Here is a 20523-nt window from a genome sequence, read left to right as displayed (position 1 = left end):
GCTTTGGCCATCTCATTCAAAGAGTTGTTGACTCATTGGAAAAGACCCTGATGCTGGGAGGGATTGGGGGCAGGAGGAGAAGGGGACGACTGAGGATGAGATGGCTGGATGGCATCACCGACTTGATGGGCAGGAGTTTGAGTAAACTCCGCGAGAGTTTGTGATGGATAGGGAGGCCTAGCATGCTGCGATTCATGGGGTCGCAAAGAGTTGGACACGACTGAGTGACTGAACTGAACTGAAACTCATTTAGTATACAAACTACTATCAAGTATACCTTATTCTTTCCCAAGCAATGGCAGATAGCTGAACTCTTGGGTGGAACCATTTTTACTAATCTCTTTCTATACACTATTATTTATATAACACACCAGGGACTAAAATAAGCTGGAAGTCACAAACAGTATTCATGACTGCAATGATTTTTCTGTAAGACTGCATAAAAATGATTTTGATATTATTGTTAGTTTAAAAAATGTTACTGTATGTGAATACTTTTTCTTTTTTTCAGTAGAAGGATAAAGCTAAAGCTGTTGTCAATTGACAACATGATGAAAATTATCAGGCATTTGTCTTTCTTATACCTTCAGAATCCAGGAGCATTGAATTTAGTCCCCTTCTTCAAGTGGGACAAAACTAACAGAATTGATATTTGATAATGTACTCCTTAGAAATGCTGATTGATTTACCTTTCAAAATCTGTGACTTCAGATTTGCTGAGCTAATTTGAATTATTTATTTATTATATATTTCCCTCTCTGGACTGACACTACTAAACAGGCTAAGAATGAACACAGTTTTAGGAAACTCTTCGTATACATAGCCAGCTGAGCTAGAATTTGCCTAGGTGGATACTTAACCTTTAAACAGAGTGCAACTTTTTTAATATGTTGTTGCAAAAGCCACTACAATATTATAAAGTAATTAGCCTTCAACTAATAAAAATAAATGGAAAAAAAATAAATGCATAATCTAAGAAAAGTAAAAAAAAAAGAGTATAACTTTGCTTTCTTAGTTTGAATGCATTTCCTATTTGTTTCATGTTACAATATTAACAAATGATGTCATTCACTTTTATTCTTGTTATGATATGGAAATTAATGTGTGACTTTGTTAAAAAATGCATTTAAAAATATTGGGGGACTTATGAAGTCAAATTTCCTGGGTATTTGGCAACAAGAAAAGTACCTAATTAAAATATGTATGAGTAATATTTGTTAAATTGTAGATTTAGATGATTTTTTCTGACATCTTTTGGAAAAGTAATGGCTACTGTCCCTTTAAATATATAAACCAGTATTGTTCTTCTTTCTATTTATAACAAACTGAAGTTTTCAGATGAGTAATTAACACAGTGCTAGTATATCAAATTTGCCTGAAAAAAAATATGCATAGGTTTATTTTGCCTTTAGCTGTCTGACTCTTAATGTTCTTAATTATGAAGGGCTGAGTTTTAATGATACACTATTAGGTGAGCTTTTTAAAGTTACCATTTTTTCCCCACCAATTTCTACTTTTAGAATTAGATATTCAACTAGTCAAACATTCAATTAATAATTACTGTGGCATTATTCATGTCAACAGTCTCTGCAGAACAAGAGAAAATTTGGCATTTTTCTGAATAGTATTCTAGTCAATAAAATTCTTCCGTATCAATTAATTAGATTACTTGTAGAGGATCAATCAAAATGTATTCCAGGGAATGATTAATTACTTCATTTTTTTGTGAACTAACTAGTACCATGTTAAGAGTGCCAAGCAAACCTGGTCTTGTGAAAGAAAAATGAAAGTCGGAGAGATGTGTCAACCTGAGATATACTCTAGTAGGCAGATTTTTAATTTTTTTAAATTAATGAAAAAATATATTCCTTTTATTTTAATGTAGAATTTCTTTAGCCCTAAATGTTATTGTAATTATGTATTTTTTTGTCTTTTGCATAACAAGAAGGAGAAAGTAGAGCATTACAAAGCACTTTGTTTTTAACTGATGAAATTTTACACATATTTTGTTATTTTACATCTAAATTTTTGACAATAGACCAAAATTTTCAGGTAGAGAGGCTTCATGTGTGAAATGACCACATAAAATAAGAGGCTTCAAAAAATGCAGATGACATAACTTTTACAATTGAAAATCATTAAAATGTGGAAGTCTTTTTTCCCCTTTATTTAGGAGGATTTTTTTTTCTGAAAATGAACTGTTACAACTAGTAAACTGAAGACTGATGAATATCTTTAGTAACATTTTTTCTCTATTTCTTCCAAAGAAACATGGATGTATTCTATGATCAGTTAAATTATAGCATACTAGCAGATCATTAGAAATTTGGAAGTATTGTTAATGTTTTTGTTCCAGCTCACCCATAATGAGAGAGTAGCAAAACATCCTCTATTTAAGGGGGAGAAAACACATACACACACACTCACACACACACATGTTGGCTACATGTGTATGAACTATTCAGAAATCTCTAAAGTTTAACATGATAGACTAACATTTCCATGTGTCTCAGAACTTAGTCTGAATTATAAGAACAATGCTTTACAAAAGAATGTCATAAAGTATTTTTAAGTCTTCTCTTCATAAATTATATTTTACCTGATTCTACTTGCAAATAAATATACATTCAACATATGAACATAAAGTGAAAATGAAAGTGTTACTTGCTCAGTCGTGTCTGACTCTTTGTGACCACACGGACTGTAGCCCACCAGGCTCTTCTGTCCACAGAATTTTCCAGACAAGGATATTGGAATGGTTAGCCATTTCCTTTTCCAGGAGATCTTCCTGACCAAGGGATAAAACCCAGGTCTCCTGCATTGCAGGCAGATTCTTTACCATCTGAGCCACCAAGTTAACCATATGAAATAGTGAAGTGAAAGTTGCTCAGTCATGTCCAACACTTTGCAACCCCATGGACTATCCAGGCCATGGAATTCTCCAGGCCAGAATACTGGAGTGGGTAGCCTTTCCCTTCTCCAGAGGATCTTCCCAACCCAGAGACTGAACCCAGATCTCCCACATTGCAGGCAGCTGAGCCACAAGGGAAGCCCTATGAACATAGGGCAATATGTAGTCTAGTGTGTTTAGAGTAGTCTCGAGTATGTCTCTTGACATATACAATTCTCAGCAATATATAGTCATATTCAGTTTTCTACTATGGCCATGGTCTTGTAATCTCCACAAGATTCTTTGAAAATGAAAAGATATAATCTGTTACAGTATTCACAGTAACCCAGATGCAACCAATAATACTTTATATAGTCTGGATTTTTTGTTTGCTTATATTTTTACTAATTAGCTAGCTTCAAAGAGCAGGGTCTATTTGAAATGATACACATAATATGATGGGGTTATGATGGGAGAAAAGCTCTGTGACATTGGCTGCCAGGCAAGGAAGAAAACACTTCATAGAATGGTATTAAGTAACCCTCATACCAAAAGCTAAAGTCAGGAAATAGTAATTTTGAAATTTAAAAACTAAAAAAACCTTCAAGTGGAATGAGACAGAATATTTTATTAAACTTGTCTCCTGAAAGAGAAATGATTGGACTGAGTCTTCTTGTTTCTTCTTTATCTTAAAAAGGGAAGTTAAGGGGGCAGTCCTAAGATGACAGATGAATAGGATTGGGAGACACCGTTCGCCCCCACAAATTCATCAAAAGATCATTTGAATGCTGAGCAACTTCCACAAAACAACTTCTGAAAGCTGGCGGAGGACACCAGGCACCCAGAACGGCAGCCCATTGTCTTCGAAAGGAGGTAGGACAAAACATAAAAGACAAAAAGAGAAACAAAAGAGTTAGGGATGGAGACCCGTCCTGGGCAGGGAGTCATGAAAGAGGAGAAGTTTCCAAACACCAGGAAACCCTCTCACCGGCGGGTCTGTGGGAAGTTTTGGAATCTCAGAGGGCAACATAACCAGGAGGGGGAAAAAAAACAAAAAACAACAACAACAACAAAAAAAAAAAAAAAAAAAAAACACAGAATATGTGCCTAATGGCAACTCCCAGCAGAGAAATAGCCCAAACACTTGCATCTGTCACCAGTGAGCAGGGGCTGGACAGGGAGGCATGGGTTGTATGCTTAGGGTAAAGAACAGAGGACAATCTGAGGGAGCTAAAATGAGATAGCAACCCAAACTGTGGGGTAGCAAGAGAGAGAGAGAGAACTTTCCCGTGAAAAGTTCTAACCTAAAGTGCAGCCTGGCCCACACACAGAACAAAGGATTGAGTGAATACCAAAAGAGAGCTAGCGAGCTGCAGACCGGCCAATTCTCCCACTGGAGACACAAAGGCAGGCGGGGAACAGCCAGAGCCAAAAGACAAGGGGCAATCTTGGCCCCAGAGATGGCATCCTCCACCAAACTGTGAGCAGGCTCCCAGTTGCTAACCAAATCTTCCTGGGATCCTGGATGGGAGGGCTGTAGCCAGAGATCAGCTCCCCAGAGGAGACACATGGCACACCTGAGATGGCATTCTCGTGGCATACCCAGTAAACTGAGCGACTGGGACTGTCGTGATTAAGACTAAGTGATTAAGATGCACAGCCCACGTGGGACAGTGCGCTTGCCAAGCACTTGGTCGCCTGACCTGCTTGGACCTGGAAAGGGCACAAAAAACACACCCAAGATAGTCTGTGCCTTTGTGGAGTACCTGAGAACCTGAACTTGAGCAGCTTAGACCTGCGAAGTGCACGAAATGCAGGGTCCGCTTTGGACAGTACCCCTGCAGAGCAACCTGGAGCCTGAGGAGTGTAGACCCAGAAAGCACACGCCACTGTGAGCTGGAGCAAGCCCAGTGTGGGCCATACACTGCCAGTACTCCCCATACACACTAGTGATATTTGTTTCCAGTGTTCCTCCCTCCACACAGCACAACTGAACAAGTGAACCTAAATAAATGACCCCCTTTGGCCCCTTGTGTCAGAGCAGAAATTAGACACTGAAGAGATTTACCAACAGAGGGAGCCAAAATAAACAAAGAAGAGAAAGCCACTCTTGAAGTGACAGGTACAAGAGATTAAAACCTTGTAGTTAGCATTGGAATGGGCCTATTGACTTTGAGAAGAACTATAAGCTGAAACAAGCAACTGTCTTAAACTGAACTGACCCCATGTTGCCCTCAACAGCTCCAGAGAAATTCCTATATTTTTACTATTATCATTTTTAATTTTTTGAGTTATTTATTACTCATTACTCCTTTAATTTTCATTTTATAACTTATTACCTTGCAAGAAAGACCATATTTTTAAAGCAAATTTCATATATAAATAATTTTTATAATTTTTGTTATTGATTCTGTTTTGTATTTTTAGTATTGTATTTTTGAGAGTCTAAACACTAGATTTTTAATCTTTGCTTTTGGGTATTTCTTATCAATTTTGTACCGTTAAAAATCTAATCTTCAGTACCCATTTTTACTTAGGGATGCGGTTTCTGGCTTGATTGCTCTCTCCCCTTTAGACTCTCTATTTTCTTCCCCAGGTCACCTCTATTTCCACCCTCACCCTTCTCTTCTCTACTTAACTCTGTGAATCTCTCTGTGTGTTCTGGGCTGTTGAGAACACTAAGGAAATTGATTACTGGCTAGATTTGTCTCTCCCCTTTTAACTGACCCTCTTCTCCTCCTGGTCACCTCCATTTCTCTCCTCCCTCTTCTCTTCTCTATGTAACTCTGTGAACCTCTCTGGGTGTTCCAGACTGTGGAGAGGACATAGGGAATTGATTACTGGCTAGATGGTTCTCCCCCCTTTTGATAACCCCTCTTCTCATGGTCACCTCTAACTCCCCCCTCCCTCTTCCCTCCTCCTTATAACTCTGTGATACTCTCTGAGGGTCCCTCACTGTGGAGAATCTTTTCACAATTAACCTAAATCTGTGATGTATGGATGGAGAACTCTTGAGGCTACTGTAAGAACAAGACTGAAAGCCAGAGGCAGGAGGCTTAAATCCAAAACTTGAGAATACCAGAAAACACCTGACTCCAAGGAGCATTAACTGATAAGAGCTCATCCAAAAGCCTCCATACCTACACTGAAACCAGGCTCCACCCAAGAGCCAATAAGTTCCAGAGCAAGACATACCATGCTAATTCTCCAACGATGCAGGCACATAGACGTAAGCATTAAAATACAGGCTGCCCAAGGTCACACCAAACCCATAGACACCTAAAAACTCATTACTGGACACTTTGTTTTACTCCAGAGAGAAGAGATCCAGCTCCACCTACCAGAACACAGACTCAAACTTTCCTAACTAGGAAACCTTGACAAGTCACTAATCCAAACTGCACCGACACCCCCCCCCAACCCCCCAGCAGGGAGCAACCTCCACAATAAAGAGGAACCACAAACTTCCAGGCCACAGAGAGGGCACCCCAAACAGAGCAATCTAAGCAAAATGAAAAGGTGAAGAAATATTCAGCAGGTAAAGGAACATGATAAATGCCCACCAAACCAAACAAAAGAGGAGGAGAAAGGGAGTCTACCTAAAAAATAATTCAGAATAATGACAGAAAAGATGTTACAAATTCTTGAAAACAAAACGGAGTGACAGATAAATAGACTAGAGACAAGGATTGAGAAGATGTAGGAAATGTTTAACAAGGACCCAGAAGAAATAAGAAAGAATCAGTCAATAATGAATAATGCAATAGCTGACATCAAAAGCACTTTGGAGGGAACCAACAGTAGAATAACTGAGGCAGAAGATAGGATAAGTGAGGTGGAAGATAGAATGGTGGAAATAAAAGAAGCAGAGAGGAAAAAAGAATTAAAGGAAATGAGGGCAACCTCAGAGACGTCTGGGACAATGTTAAAAGTCCCAACATTCAAACCATAGAAGTCCCAAAAGAAGACAAAAAGAAAGCCATGAGAAAATACTTGAGGAGATAATAGTTGAAAACTTCCCTAAAGTGGGGAAGGAAATAGCCACCTAAGCCCAAGAACAGAATAAACCCAATGAGAAACACCCCAAGAAACATATTAATCAAATTAACAAAGATCAAACACAAAGAACAAATATTAAAAGCAGCAAAGGAAAAGCAACAAACAACACACAAAGGGATTCAGATAAGGATAACAGCTGATCTTTCAATAGAAATTCTTCAGGCCAGAATGGAATAGCAGCACATACTTAAAGAGATGAAAGAGAAAAACCTACAACCCAGATTACTGTACCCAGCAAGGATCTCATTCAAATATGAAGGGGAAATCAAAAGCTTTACAGACAAGCAAAAGTTTAGAGAATTCAGCACCACCAAACCATCTCTTCAACAAATGCTAAAGGATCTTCTCTAGACAGGAAACACAGAAAGGGTATATAAACTTGAACCCAAAACAACAAAGTAAATGGCAACGGGATCATAATTATCAACAATTACCTTAAATGTAAATGGGTTGAATGCCCCAACTAAAATACAAACACTGGCTGAATGGATACAAAAATAAGACCTCTATATATGCTGTCTACAAGAGACCCACCTCAAAACAAGTGATGCATACAAACTGAAGTGAAGGGCTAGAAAAAGATATTTCACAAAAATGGAGACCAAAAGAAAGCAGGAGCAGCAATAATAATATCAGATAAAATAGACTTTGAAATAAAGGCCGTAAAAAGAGACAGAGAAGGACACTACATAATGATCAATTGGTCAACCCAGAAAAAAAAAATCACAATTATAAATAGATATGTGCCCAACATAGGAGCACCACAATATGTAAGGCAAATGCTAACAAGTATGAAAGGAGAAATTAACAATAACACAATAATAGTGAGAACTTTAATAACCCCACTCACACCTATGGATAGATCAACTAAATAGAAAATTAGCAAGGAAACACAAACTTTAAATGATACAATGGACCAGTTAGACTTAATTGATATCTATAGGACTTTTCACCCCTAAACAATGAATTTAACCTTTTTCTCAAGTGCACACGGAACATGCTCCAGGATAGATCACATCCTGAGCCATAAATCTAAGCTTGGTAAAATTTAAAAAAAAAAAAAAGAAAAACTGAAATCATTCCAATCATCTTTTCTGAACACAATGCAGTAAGCTTAGATGTCAACAACATGACTAAGCTAATAAAAATACAAACATATGGAGGCAGAACAGCACACTTCTGAATAACCAACAAATCATAGAAGAAATCAAAATATGCTTAGAAACAAATGAAAATGAAAACATGACAACCCAAAACCTATGGGATTCAGTAAAAGCAGTGCTAAGGGGAAGCACTGCTATAGCAATATAAGCTTACCTCAAGAAAGAAAAGAAAAATCCAATAATAACCTAACACCTAGAAAACTTGAAAAAGAAGAAATAAAGAAACCCAGGGTTTGTGCAAGAAAAGACATAATAAAAATCAGGGCAGAAATAAATGAAAAAGAAACAAAGGAGATTATAGCAAAAAGCAACAAAACTAAAAGCTGGTTCTTTGGGAAGATAAGTAAAATTGACAAACAATTAGCCAGACTCATCAAGAAAAAAGGAAGAGAACCAAATCAACAAAATTAGAAATGAAAATGGAGAAATCACAACAGACAACATAGAAATACAAAGAATCATGAGACTACTATCAGCAACTATATGACAATAAAATGGACAACTTGCAAGAAATGGATGAAATCTTAGAAAATATAGCCTTCCAAAACTGAACCAGAAAGGAATAGAAAATCTTAACAGAAGCATCACAAGCATGGACATCGAAACTGTAATAATAATAAAAAAAAATTGTCTAATAAAAAAATGCCCAGGACTTGGAGACTTCACAGCTGAATTCTGCCAAAAATTTAAAGAGGAGCTAACACCTATCCTACTCAAACTCTTCCCAAAAGTTGCAGAGGAAGGTAAACTCCCAAACTCATTCTATGAGGCCACCATCACCCTAATACGAAAACCAAAGATACCAAGAAAAAAGAAAATACAGACCAATATCACTGATCAACATAAATGCAAAAATCCTCAACAAAATTCCAACAAACAGTATCCAACAACATTTTTAAAAGATCATACATCATGACCAAGTGGGCTTTATCTCAGGGAGGCAAAGATTCTTCAATATTCACAAATCAAACAATGTGATACAGCATATTAACAAATTGAAAGATAAAAACTATATGAGTATCTCAATAGATGCAGAGAAAGCCCTTAACAAAATTCAACATCCACTTATAATAAAACCCCTCCAGAAAGCAGGCATAGAAGGAAAATACTCAACATAATAGAAGCCATACATCATAAACCCACAGCAAACATTATCCTTAATGGTGAAAGATTGAAAGCATTTCCCTAAATTCAAGAACAAAACAAAGTGCCCACTCTCAGCACTACTATTCAACACAGTTTTGGAAGTATTAACCACAGCAATCAGAGAAGAAAAAGAAATAAGAGGAATCCAGGTTGGAAAAGGAGAATTAAAACTCTCACTGTTTGGAGATGGCATAATCCTCTACATAGAAAATCCTAAAGACACCATAGAAAATTACTAGAGCTAATCATTGAATATAGTAAAGTTGCAGGATATAAAATTAACACACAGAAATCCCTTGCATTCCTATATATTAACAATGAGAACACAGAAAGTGAAGTTAAGGAAACAATTGCATTCACCATTGCAATGAAAAGAATAAAGTACTTAGGAATAAATCTACCTAAAGAAACAAAAGACCTATATATAGGAAACTATAAAATACTGATGACAGACATCACAGAGGACACAAATAAATGAAAAAGTATACCATGTTCATGGATTGAAAGAATCAATATAGTGAAAATGAGTATAGTACACAAAGCAATCTATAGATTCAATGCAGTCCCTATCAAGCTACCAACAGTATTTCTCACAGAACTAGAGCAAATAATTTCACAATTTGTATAAAAATACAGGTAACCTTGAATAGCCAAAGCAATCTTGAAAAAGAAGAATGAAATTGGAAGAATCATCCTGCCTGATTTCAGACTATACTACAAAACTATAGTCATTAACACAGTAAGGTACTTGCACAAAGACAGAAATATAGATCAATGGAACAAAATAGAAAATCCAGAGATAAATCCATGCACCTATGAACACCTTATTTTTGACAAAAAAGGCAAAAATATACAATGGAGAAAAGACAATCTCTTTAACAAGTGGTGCTGGGAACTGGTCAACCACCTGTAAAAGAATGAAACTAGAACACTTTCTAACACCATACACAAAAATAAACTCAAAATGAATTAAAGATCTAAATGTAAAACCAAAAACTAAAAAAATCCTAGAGGAAAACATAGGCAAAACACTCTCTGACATAAATCACAGCAGGGTCCTCTATGACCCACCTCCTAGATTAATGGAAATAAAAGCAAAAATAAACAAATGGAACCTAATTAAACTTAAAAGCTTTTGAGCAAAGAAAGAAATTATCAGCAAGGTAAAAAGACAGCCTTCAGAATGGGAGAAAATAATAGCAAACGAAGCAAGTGACAATGAATTAATATCAAAAATATACAAGCAACTCCTGAAGCTCAATTCCAGAAAAATAAATGACCCAATAAAAAAATAGGTCAAAGAACTAAACAGACATTTCCCCAAAGATAACATACAGATGGCTAACAAATACATAAAAAGATGCTCAAGATCACATATTATCAGAGAAATGCAAATCCAAACCAGCATGAGGTACCATTTCACACCAGTCAGAATGGCTGCTATCCAAAAGTCTACAAGCAATAAATGCTGAAGAGGGCGTGGAGAAAAGGGAACCCTCTTACATTGTTGGTGGGAATGTAAACTAGTACAGCCACTATGGAGTACAGTGTGGAGATTCCTTAAAAAATGGACATAGGACTGCCATATGACCCAGAATCCCACTGCTGTGCATACACACTGAGAAAACAAGAGTAGAAAGAGACGCGTGTACCCCAGTGTTCATCACAGCACTGTGTACAATAGCTAGGACATGGAAGCAACCTAGATGTCCATGGGCAGATGAATGGATAGGAAAGCTGTAATACATGTACACCATGGAATATTACTCAGCTATTAAAAATAATGCATTTGAATCAGTTATAATGAGGTGGACAAAACTGGAGCCTATAATACAGAGTGAAGTAAGTCAGAAAAACACACCAATACAGTATATTAACACATATATATGGAATTTAGAAAGATGGTAATAATGACCTCATATGCGAGACAGCAAAAAAGGCACAGATATAAAAAGCAGACTTTTGGACTCTGTGGGGGAAGGCAAGGGTGGGTGATTTGAGAGAATAGCATTGAAACATGTATATTTACCATTTGTGAAATAGACGATCAGTCCAAGTTCGATGCATGAAACAGGGCACTCAAAGTCAGCACACTGGGACATCCTAGGGGGATGGGGGTGAGGAGGGAGATGGGAGAGGAGTTCGGGCCTGGGAACACATGTGTACCAGTGGCTGATTCATGTCAGTGTATGGCAAAAATCACTGAGATGTTATAAGTTAATTAGCCTCCAATTAAATTATATTGATTAATTTTGAAAATTAATTAATTAAAAATAAAAGAATCCACCTACAATATAAGAGCCACAGGAGACATGGGTTCAGTCTCAGGGTTGGGAAGATTCCCTGGGGAAGGGCATGGCAACCTACTCTAGTATTCTTGCCTGGAGAATCCCCATGGACAGAGGAGCCTGACGGGTTACAGTCCATAGCGTCACAAAGAGTGAGACACGGCTGAAGAACTTAGCACACATGCACAGGATGGAAGGAAAGGATGGGGGCAGAACACTGTTTTCAAGTGAAAGGCTATGCAGGATTCTTCTATATAAAAATTAAAATCTACCCCTCAGGCCAGTGTGAGGAGGGAAGACCAGAGTCCCCTGCTGTTCACCTCATCATGCTCTGCCCCTATCTACAGATACTGAGTAGTATGGATAAGGCATACTCTCTCTACATTTTGGCTCACATTTCTACCTCTTCCCTCAATCTGCCTTTCTACTAAAAAGGAAAATAAGAGTTGATACACTGAAAGGAAAACCGAAATATTAAGATAGCAACCTGAAACTTCATCATACTTTTTAATTGTTTAAGATGAAAAAAAGATAATCTGATTTTATTTTATTAATGATTGTCTGATATCTTTTGGTTAGGGAAAATGTTCAAAAGTTAATTTGCCTAGATAGTGTTCTATGTGTGCACTTTTAGCTGTTGGAAATCATATTGAAATATCACATTATGGAAATTATGTGAAATTAAGCATATCTTAAAAGGAGAATTTGAAATGAAGTCGAATGTTTTATATTTTTTAATTAAAAAAAGAAATTTACTTTTGGAAAAAGATAAGTTAGTATTTTTGGCAAAAGACTCAAGATAATGGATCACATACTTTCTTCATCTAATTAGCAGATTTTTTATCAACCTTGGAATTATATTTTAAAATGCTCTAAATAAATCCCTCTTGTAAATTTTGGAGAAAATCTTATTCATAAAAGTTACAATTATATTTGTTTTTGTGAACTTACAGAGAATTTTTAGGTCTATTTATTATTTTGGGCAATTCATTAGTAGAAAAGAAAGCAGATTGAGGATGTGATGCATTTCAAAATATGAAATGAGAACTGCATAAATTAATTATATTGCTTAAGGACAGCATTTATTTCCTCTAGCAGTTTACATTCTCATTTTTAGTGCTGTTGACTAACACTGCACACTTTATTGGCATCTGCTGCATATCACAAAACCCATTATTATGCACTGTTTCAGAGCTATAGAGCTTCTTTTTGAAGAATTAAAGTACCTTATCATCTATATTAGCCTAAAGAGATTATTTTGCTATGGCAAATTTTGTCATCAGCTTTTTTTTTCCCTTAAATCAAAGCAAAATGTACATGTATATGCTAAAAATCTCACTAATATGCCATATTAAGTTAATAGACTTCATTTAAAGTGAAATATGCTTCTGCACTTATATTATGGTCCTTTATTGTCCGAAATGAACAACATTCTCTTAGAACATATTTTAGAGGGACATTTCTGTTTCATCAGTAGACTCGGTAGCTAATATGACTCATAGCAAAAATAAATTTTAAACATTAAGACATAAATAATGTCACAATTATACAGAAATGAATATTCATTTTTAATTATCAATACCCATTATATAGTTTATTAAAATAATAAGTAGCAAAAACATATCATTTGTAGTATCATTATTATTGCCTACAGCCATTTCAATTTTAAAATAAAGCATAATAAAGTACTTCACTGACTTGAAATTTTCCATTGCTTAATCCTGTAGAGTAATTATGAACAAAATATTTAGTAGTCAAAATTATTGTAGTGTCAATGTGATGAAAGAAGAGAAATGTTTAGTCCCTGGTAGAAACAAGCTTTAAAAATAAAGCTCTCAAATATGTCAGTTCATAGATTTTTACTAACACTTACACTTTTTTTTTAAAGTATGGTTGATTTACAGTATTATATCAGTTTCAGGTTTATACTTGCACTCTACTAATAAAATCAATTCCTGCAAAGAACTCTTCATTGAAATGTTTTTAAACAACTGCCTATTAATATGTATAATTGAGATAAATTAAGCTGTGCTTAATTTTGAATGTCTTATAATAAATTCTAGCCCATACCAATGTGGTATGCTCCTTTAACTATCAATAATATAACATCCTAGTCTTATTCAGCTTGAAAATATTTTTCAGGGTTATGCCCATACTGTGGATGCTTCCTCTGAGTTTACTCTTTAATGATTGCTATACAGTCTTCTAAGAGAAGTATTGATTAATGCATGTAATATGCAAAAGAATCAGTTCTATTTTATAAAAATGATGCTTATTTCATCTATATACTTCTGTTACAAGGTAGTGGTAGGTCTACAATTAAAACACTAGTCTATGAAGTAATAAAGAACAGCCTTTGCTTAATGCATATGTGTTACTTATTACTATATTCTTATTAGAGATTGACTCTGAGTTCATTATAGCAGAAGATACACTCACAGCCATGTATTTCCTCCAGAAGTCGTTATGTCATGTTACACATAAGTAAATGAAAGGTAGATCAGCACTGTATATTACAGAATAATTTTTCATCCTTAGAATGAATGTTGATAAATTGTTTTAAGCATAAAATTGAATATAGAGATAGATGTTTAGTACTTTCTGAATTTTGTGTCTAAAATGTCTCTAAGATGTTCATATTAAAAACATCTTTAATAGCCAGTGTATACTTTTGTTGGGGCTCCCCTGGTGGCCCATACAGTAAAGAGTCTGTCTGCAATGCAGGAGACCCGGGTTTAATCCCTGGGTCTGGAAGATCCCCTTGAAAAGGAAATGGCAACCCACTCAAGTATTCTTTCCTGGAAAATTCTATGGACGGAGGAGCCTGGTGGGCTACAGTATACTTTTGTAGTGCAAAAAAGTTTGTTATACTGTCACTGGTTCTTAGTATGTATGTTTAGTCTTAGATTATATCCTGATGTTTAACCAATAATTTCCTTTATTGTTATTATTATTTTTTTAGTTTAGAAAATATGGATTAAAACACAATGATGGGGAGACCATTTTGCTCTCAAAACTAGAGGTTTACTTAAATTATATATCCACACAATCCATAATGCTCAAAATTTTAGGAAACAGGAAGAATAAAAGAAAAAACAGACCCCAGCAAGGGCCGCAAAAGAGACTTATAATTATTGATAAACAGGATGCTATAAGGCATGAGACTCTTGGGACAAGTCCAGAGGAAACAGTTCATAGTCTTGAAAACAAAATATGATCCTGGGGTCCGAAAACTAACACCAGACTTTTTCTCAACTGGCATCTCAGAGTCACATGTTTTACATATCTGGTGGAAAATCTATAGATAAGAATATTAGTCTGAGTTATTGATTTGTTATTGATTACTATTAGTTGCTCAGTGGTTAATGATCACTTTGCTTTTTGGCCCTGAAGGCCACATGAGTTATAGCTTAACACCCCTCATATTCTTTCCTTCATGGCTGAAAGTATAATAAAGCTGGCTTGGATTCAGTCTCGGCAGCTTCACATTGGAGCGATGTTGGTCCCCTGATCCTCTCTTTTCACTGAATTCTTGTGTCTTGTTTCTCATTCTCTCGCCGTATCGTGCTTTCGGAAACCCTGCTTGCCTTTCAAAATTTCTGTTTAATGTTAATTTATCTTATATGTTACTTGGTCTCTTTTTTCTTCTTTCGACATCACATATATGGTAAACTTTTTTGGACCTATACAACTTTATGTATATAAAACATATCTGAGGCAAAGTATAATTCTTCATATACAAGAATCTCCTATGTATAATCTTATAAAATTTTGTATTTCCCAAAATTATGAAAATATAGGGATTTTCAAGATACATGTTCAAGATAATTTAATGAACTTCATGATCCTTTTTAAGAGTTCAACATTTCTGAACTGTGCAAAATATAGCCTTTAATGCCTTCAATCTGAAGATTAAATCTGAACATCTTTCTAAACAGCAACATGGCGTAAGGTATGTGGTTTCAATACATTATGGAAAACCTCAGACCAGTTTTTCTACCTTGGAGTCAAGATAACTCATTTCCTCAAAAGAATTAATTGTCTATGGTTCTTTTCATTATTAAAAATTAAAAATTAAATCTAGAAAATACTTTATATTAATTATAAAATTATTTCTGTACACAAATAAATAAATAAAATAAACTCTGTTTTTTTTGTGTGTGTATATATATACATATATATGCATAGGTAAATAAAAAATTCTATCTATGCCTAGACAATATGACTATTTGATTTCATAGCAAATTTCAAAGTAGATATGATCACAAATTTCAAAAATTATAAACTGCTGCATATATGCCTTCCACTTAATTTTGTATTGCTACCTTTTAAAAATGTGTTACTAACACATTTAAATTGGCCAGTGTTATTATGGTTACAGTTGTTTTGCTTGCAAACACAATAAGCCCTTTAACTTCAGGACTCGGGAGTTGTCAACTTACTGGATTCAGGATCTGAGTTGCCATCCCCTTCAGTGCGGTTGTTGTTTACAGCATGATCAAAGTACTCCTCCTGAGGATAGCCAAGGGGCAGGGCATGGGATGTGCTGGGAAGGCTGCCTGCATCATGATCTCCCAGTCCACCATCACTGTTGCTTTCTTGAGAGCATTCTGGTAGGTGAAATGTGACACGCCGCTGGGACTGAAAGGAAGACAGAGAATTATAGGGTTTCAGCTATGATCAGATTAATTGCTTAATGCATCCAATTTAGAAAATGTATTATTTTCAGCTATCTAGTGAAGTCATATTATCTTGAGTTGTGAACAATTTCAGGCTTTTGTAAACGGTTCTTTCTGTGTTCAAACCTGCTTCACCTGGAGCAGAGTTGCTTTTATTATATTTTTAAGCAGGGCACACCCAATTACAGGATAAAAGTCAACTTTTTCTAAAGCTAGAAGCTGTCACCCATGTAGACATTCAAGCACATTGGAAATTCTGATAATCATTTGAACATGGATTTATTTAACTATAATTTGACAAGATTTCATTTTTTGAACAATAAGCCTGAACAAATATAACAGAAGGTTATTGCTATATCTATAAGATTCTCTCTGGCTGAGACAGTAAATAATAATACAAATTTATTCAATCATGTAGACTTACAAATTAAAATTACAAGCCATCTTTTCAAAGAGTCTTAGGGGAAATATTTTGATTTGGAATTTATCTAAATTGATTCTATACTCTAAAAATAAAACTAATTAGATGGTATGGATAACAGGTGATAATTATAGAAGCAAACTATAGGTGTCATCTCTGATGGTAAATATAGCAGAACATTAAAAACATACACATGCCAACAATAAAGGTGAAGCATTTGAAGCATTTGGTTCATGATATCCAGTAGTGTGATAACTTCACCAGCTGTAGCAGTGATTTTGTTTGCAGTATTGCTATATGTAGTAGTTACTCTCCAAAATAGCCCTGACAATAAACCTCACCTCTTGGCATTCAAATCCTTATGGAGTCCTCTACCACAATGAATATGGATAAATCCTGTGTAACCAAACCTTGTAGCTTGTGCCTTGCTCCCTCAGAATACTCATTCAAGAAAATCAGCTGAATTGAAAGAAGTATGACTAATGGGAGACTGCCATACCATGAGGAAGTTCAAACTGCCCATGTGAAAAGAAAGGTAACAAATACAATACCCAGAAAGACAAAAGCTGCTCCAGCCACTCAAGTTCAGGTGCCAAATATATATGTGAAGAATCCATTCTAGGCATTTAGTTTAAGGCCTCATTTGAACCATCCATCCCAGCCATCTCCAGATATTTGAGCCACATGTTTGAGATATCAGTCATTGTGAAGCAGAGATAGCAATCTCTGTTGTGTATCACCTAAAGTCCTGACCTAAAAAATGTCAAGTACAACTGGTTTTTGTTTTATACTCTAAAGATCAGGGACAGTTTGTTATGTAACAATAGATTAACCAAAAGATTTAATTACTAGTAGCATGACAGATCCAATTAAGAGATAATTATTTAAGAAATTTATGCATCTCAAAGGGTACATGTAATCAGGTACTAGGAATTTCCATGAAAGAATGCATATACTGTCACAAGTTCAGGCTTGATAGTCAGCCATTTCTTCAGAGGCTGATATTGCCATAGACTGTACGCTTGTGTCCTCTCAAAATTCATATGTTAAAAACTAATCCCCAGCATAATGGCACTTGGAGGTGGGATCTTTACACAGTGATTAGGTTACGAGGGTGAAGCCCTCATTAATGGGATTAGTGTCCTTATAAAACCAGCCCTAGATACCTCCCTCTCCCCTTCTTCCATATGAGTACACAGTGAGCTAATTTTGTCAGTCCAGCAAAGCTGCATTTGACTATTCTCTAAGAACCATAGGCTCATTTAGTTATAGATTAAACTTCATTTAATTCTAAAAATTATTTATAGTTGTTAACATATTTTCAGTTACTTCAAGTAAAATATTACAATTTATGCTTATAAATCTTTTTAAAAAGGCAAGACCTGGAAAAACAGGATTTTAAAGAGCTTGCAACTTTATACTGTAGACATTTATATACAAATAGTTATTGTATATAATTGAATGTCAAAATAATACTTAAGACATAAATTAAAAAGGCACTGTGTATAAAATAAGCCAGTTTAGCATGAGACTAATTCACAGTTGGTGGTGCTAGTGGTAAAGAACCCACCTCCCAATGCAGGAGACGAAAGAAACATGGGTTTGATCCCTGGGTCAGGAAGATTACCTGGAAGAAGGCATGGCAACCCACCCCAGTATTCTTGCCTGGAGAATCCAATGGACTGAGGAGCTTGGTGGTGATTACAGTCCATAGGGTCTCAAAGAGTCGGACACAACTGAATCACTAAATACACATGCATCACCATAATTCATAACTGTTAAAAGAGATATTTCAATTTTCTATTAAGACCAAGCCATATATTTCAAGTATGTCTTATATTTCAAGTTTAGCATTTAAATTTTTAAAAGCATTAGACCTAGAAAATATAATTTATAAAGGAAAATAATTACTGCTGACAAACATAAATGAATCTAGAGTTTTAACCTGTGTTAGTTAAGCATGGAGTCATATTGTTTAGTCACTAAGTTGTGTCCAACTCTTGTAAAACCAGTACTGTAGCCCACCAGGTTTCTCTGTCCATGGAATTTACAAGGCAAGAATACAGAGTGGGTTGCCATTTCCTTCTCCAGGATATCTTCCTGACCCAGGGAATGAACTCAAGTCTCCTGCATTGGTAGTTGGATTATTTACCACTGAGCCACCAGGGAAGCCCATGGAGTCATATACCCTAACAGAATTAAAAATGTGTCAGCTACAAATTGGCACTTCCTGTCAACTACAAGAGCATGTGTCAGAAAATGAACAACCACCACAAGGGCATTTGCCATCTGCCTAAACGGAGATTGAGCCTGTGCTGCTTCAGCTGTTGACCTTCAATACCCCCTGGGAGAATTCAGGGTGTAGAGTGAGGCACTCTGTGCTCCAAGGAATCTGGTGGAACAGGGCTTTAGGTAATTACATATTTTCAGGTATTTATTTTATAATCCCAATCCGTGTTGTTGTTGTTGTTGTTGCTGTTGAGTCGTTCAGTCATGGCTGACTCTTTACAACCCCATGGACTGCAGCACGCCAGGCTTCCCTGTCCTTCAACATGTACTGAGGCTTGCTCAAACTCATGTCCTTTGAGTTGGTAATGCTATCCAACCATCTCATCCTCTGTCATCCCTGTCTCCTCTGCCTTCAATCTTTCCCAGCATCAGGGTCTTTTCTAATGAGTTGGCTCTTTGCATCAGATGGCCAAAGTATTGGAGCTTCATCTCAGCATCTGTCCTTCCAATGAATATTCAGGACTGATTTCCTTTAGAATTGACTGATTTGATCTCTTTGCAGTCCAAGGGACTCTCAAGAGGCTTCTCCAACACCACAATGAAAAAGCATCAATTCTTCACTGCTTTATGGTCCAATTCTCAAATCCATACATGACTCCTGGAAAAAAACATAGGTTTGACTAAACAGACATTTGTCAATAAAGTAATGTGTCTGGTTTTTTTTTTTAATATGCTGTCTAAGTTTGTCATAGCTTTCCTTTCAAGGAGCAAGTGTCTTCTAATTTCATGGCTGCCATCACCATCTGCAGTGATTTTGGAGCCCGAGAAAAGGAATCCTGTCACTGTTTCCATTGTTTCTCCATCTATTTGCCATGAAGTAATGGGACCAGATGCCACGATCTTCATTTGTTGAATACTGAGATTTAAGCCAACTTTTTCATTCTCCTCTTTCACCTTCACCAAGAGGATCTTTAGTTCCTCTTCACTTTCTGCCGTAAAGATGGTGTCATCTGCATATCTGAGGTTATTGATATTTCTCCCAGCAATCTTGATTCCAGCTTGCGCTTCATCCAGCCCACCAGTTCTCATGATGTACCCTGCATATAAGTTAAATGAGCAGAGTCACAATATACAGCCTTGACGTACTCCTTTCCCAATTTTGAACCGGTAGGTTGTTCCATGTCCGGTTCTAAGTGTTGCTTCTTGACCTGCAAATAGGTTTCACAGTAGGCAGGTAAGGTGGTCTGGTTTTTCCATTACTGTAAGAATTTTCCACAGTTTGTTGTGATCCAAATAGCGAGGTCAAGAAGTAACAGTTAGAACTGGGCATGGAATAACAGACTGGTTCCAAATTGGAAAAGGAGTACATCAAGTCTGCATATTGTCACCCTGCTTATTTAACTTATATGCAGAGTACATCAAGTGAAATGCTAGGCTGAATGAAGCACTAGCTGGAATCAAGATTGCTGGGAGAAATATCAATAACCTCAGATATGCAGATGACACCACCCTCATGGCAGAAAGTGAAGAGGAACTAAAAAGCCTCTTGATGAAGGTGAAAGAGGAGAATGAAAAAGCTGGCTTAAATCTCAACATTCAACAAATGAAGTTCATGGCAGGTAGTCCCATCACTTCATGGCAAATAGAT

The 20523-nt window shown here is 36.1% G+C and overlaps 1 protein-coding gene across 5 annotated transcripts in view; it reads right to left on the bottom strand.

Moving 5' to 3' along the window:
• Positions 1-20523, bottom strand: part of PCDH11X (protocadherin 11 X-linked) — a 958739-nt gene that overhangs the window by 303135 nt on the left and 635081 nt on the right. For all 5 annotated transcript variants that reach the window (XM_070461977.1, XM_070461978.1, XM_070461979.1 and 2 more), the window contains one exon: positions 15989-16187. In XM_070461977.1, the coding sequence (XP_070318078.1) occupies positions 15989-16187 (199 nt within the window). The remainder of the gene's footprint in view (positions 1-15988; positions 16188-20523) is intronic.

Source organism: Odocoileus virginianus, chromosome X, assembly GCF_023699985.2.
Source record: "Odocoileus virginianus isolate 20LAN1187 ecotype Illinois chromosome X, Ovbor_1.2, whole genome shotgun sequence".
NCBI lineage: Eukaryota > Metazoa > Chordata > Mammalia > Artiodactyla > Cervidae > Odocoileus > Odocoileus virginianus.
The sequence above is the reverse complement of the archived record's forward strand: the minus strand, read 5'-3'. Positions and strand labels throughout refer to the sequence as shown.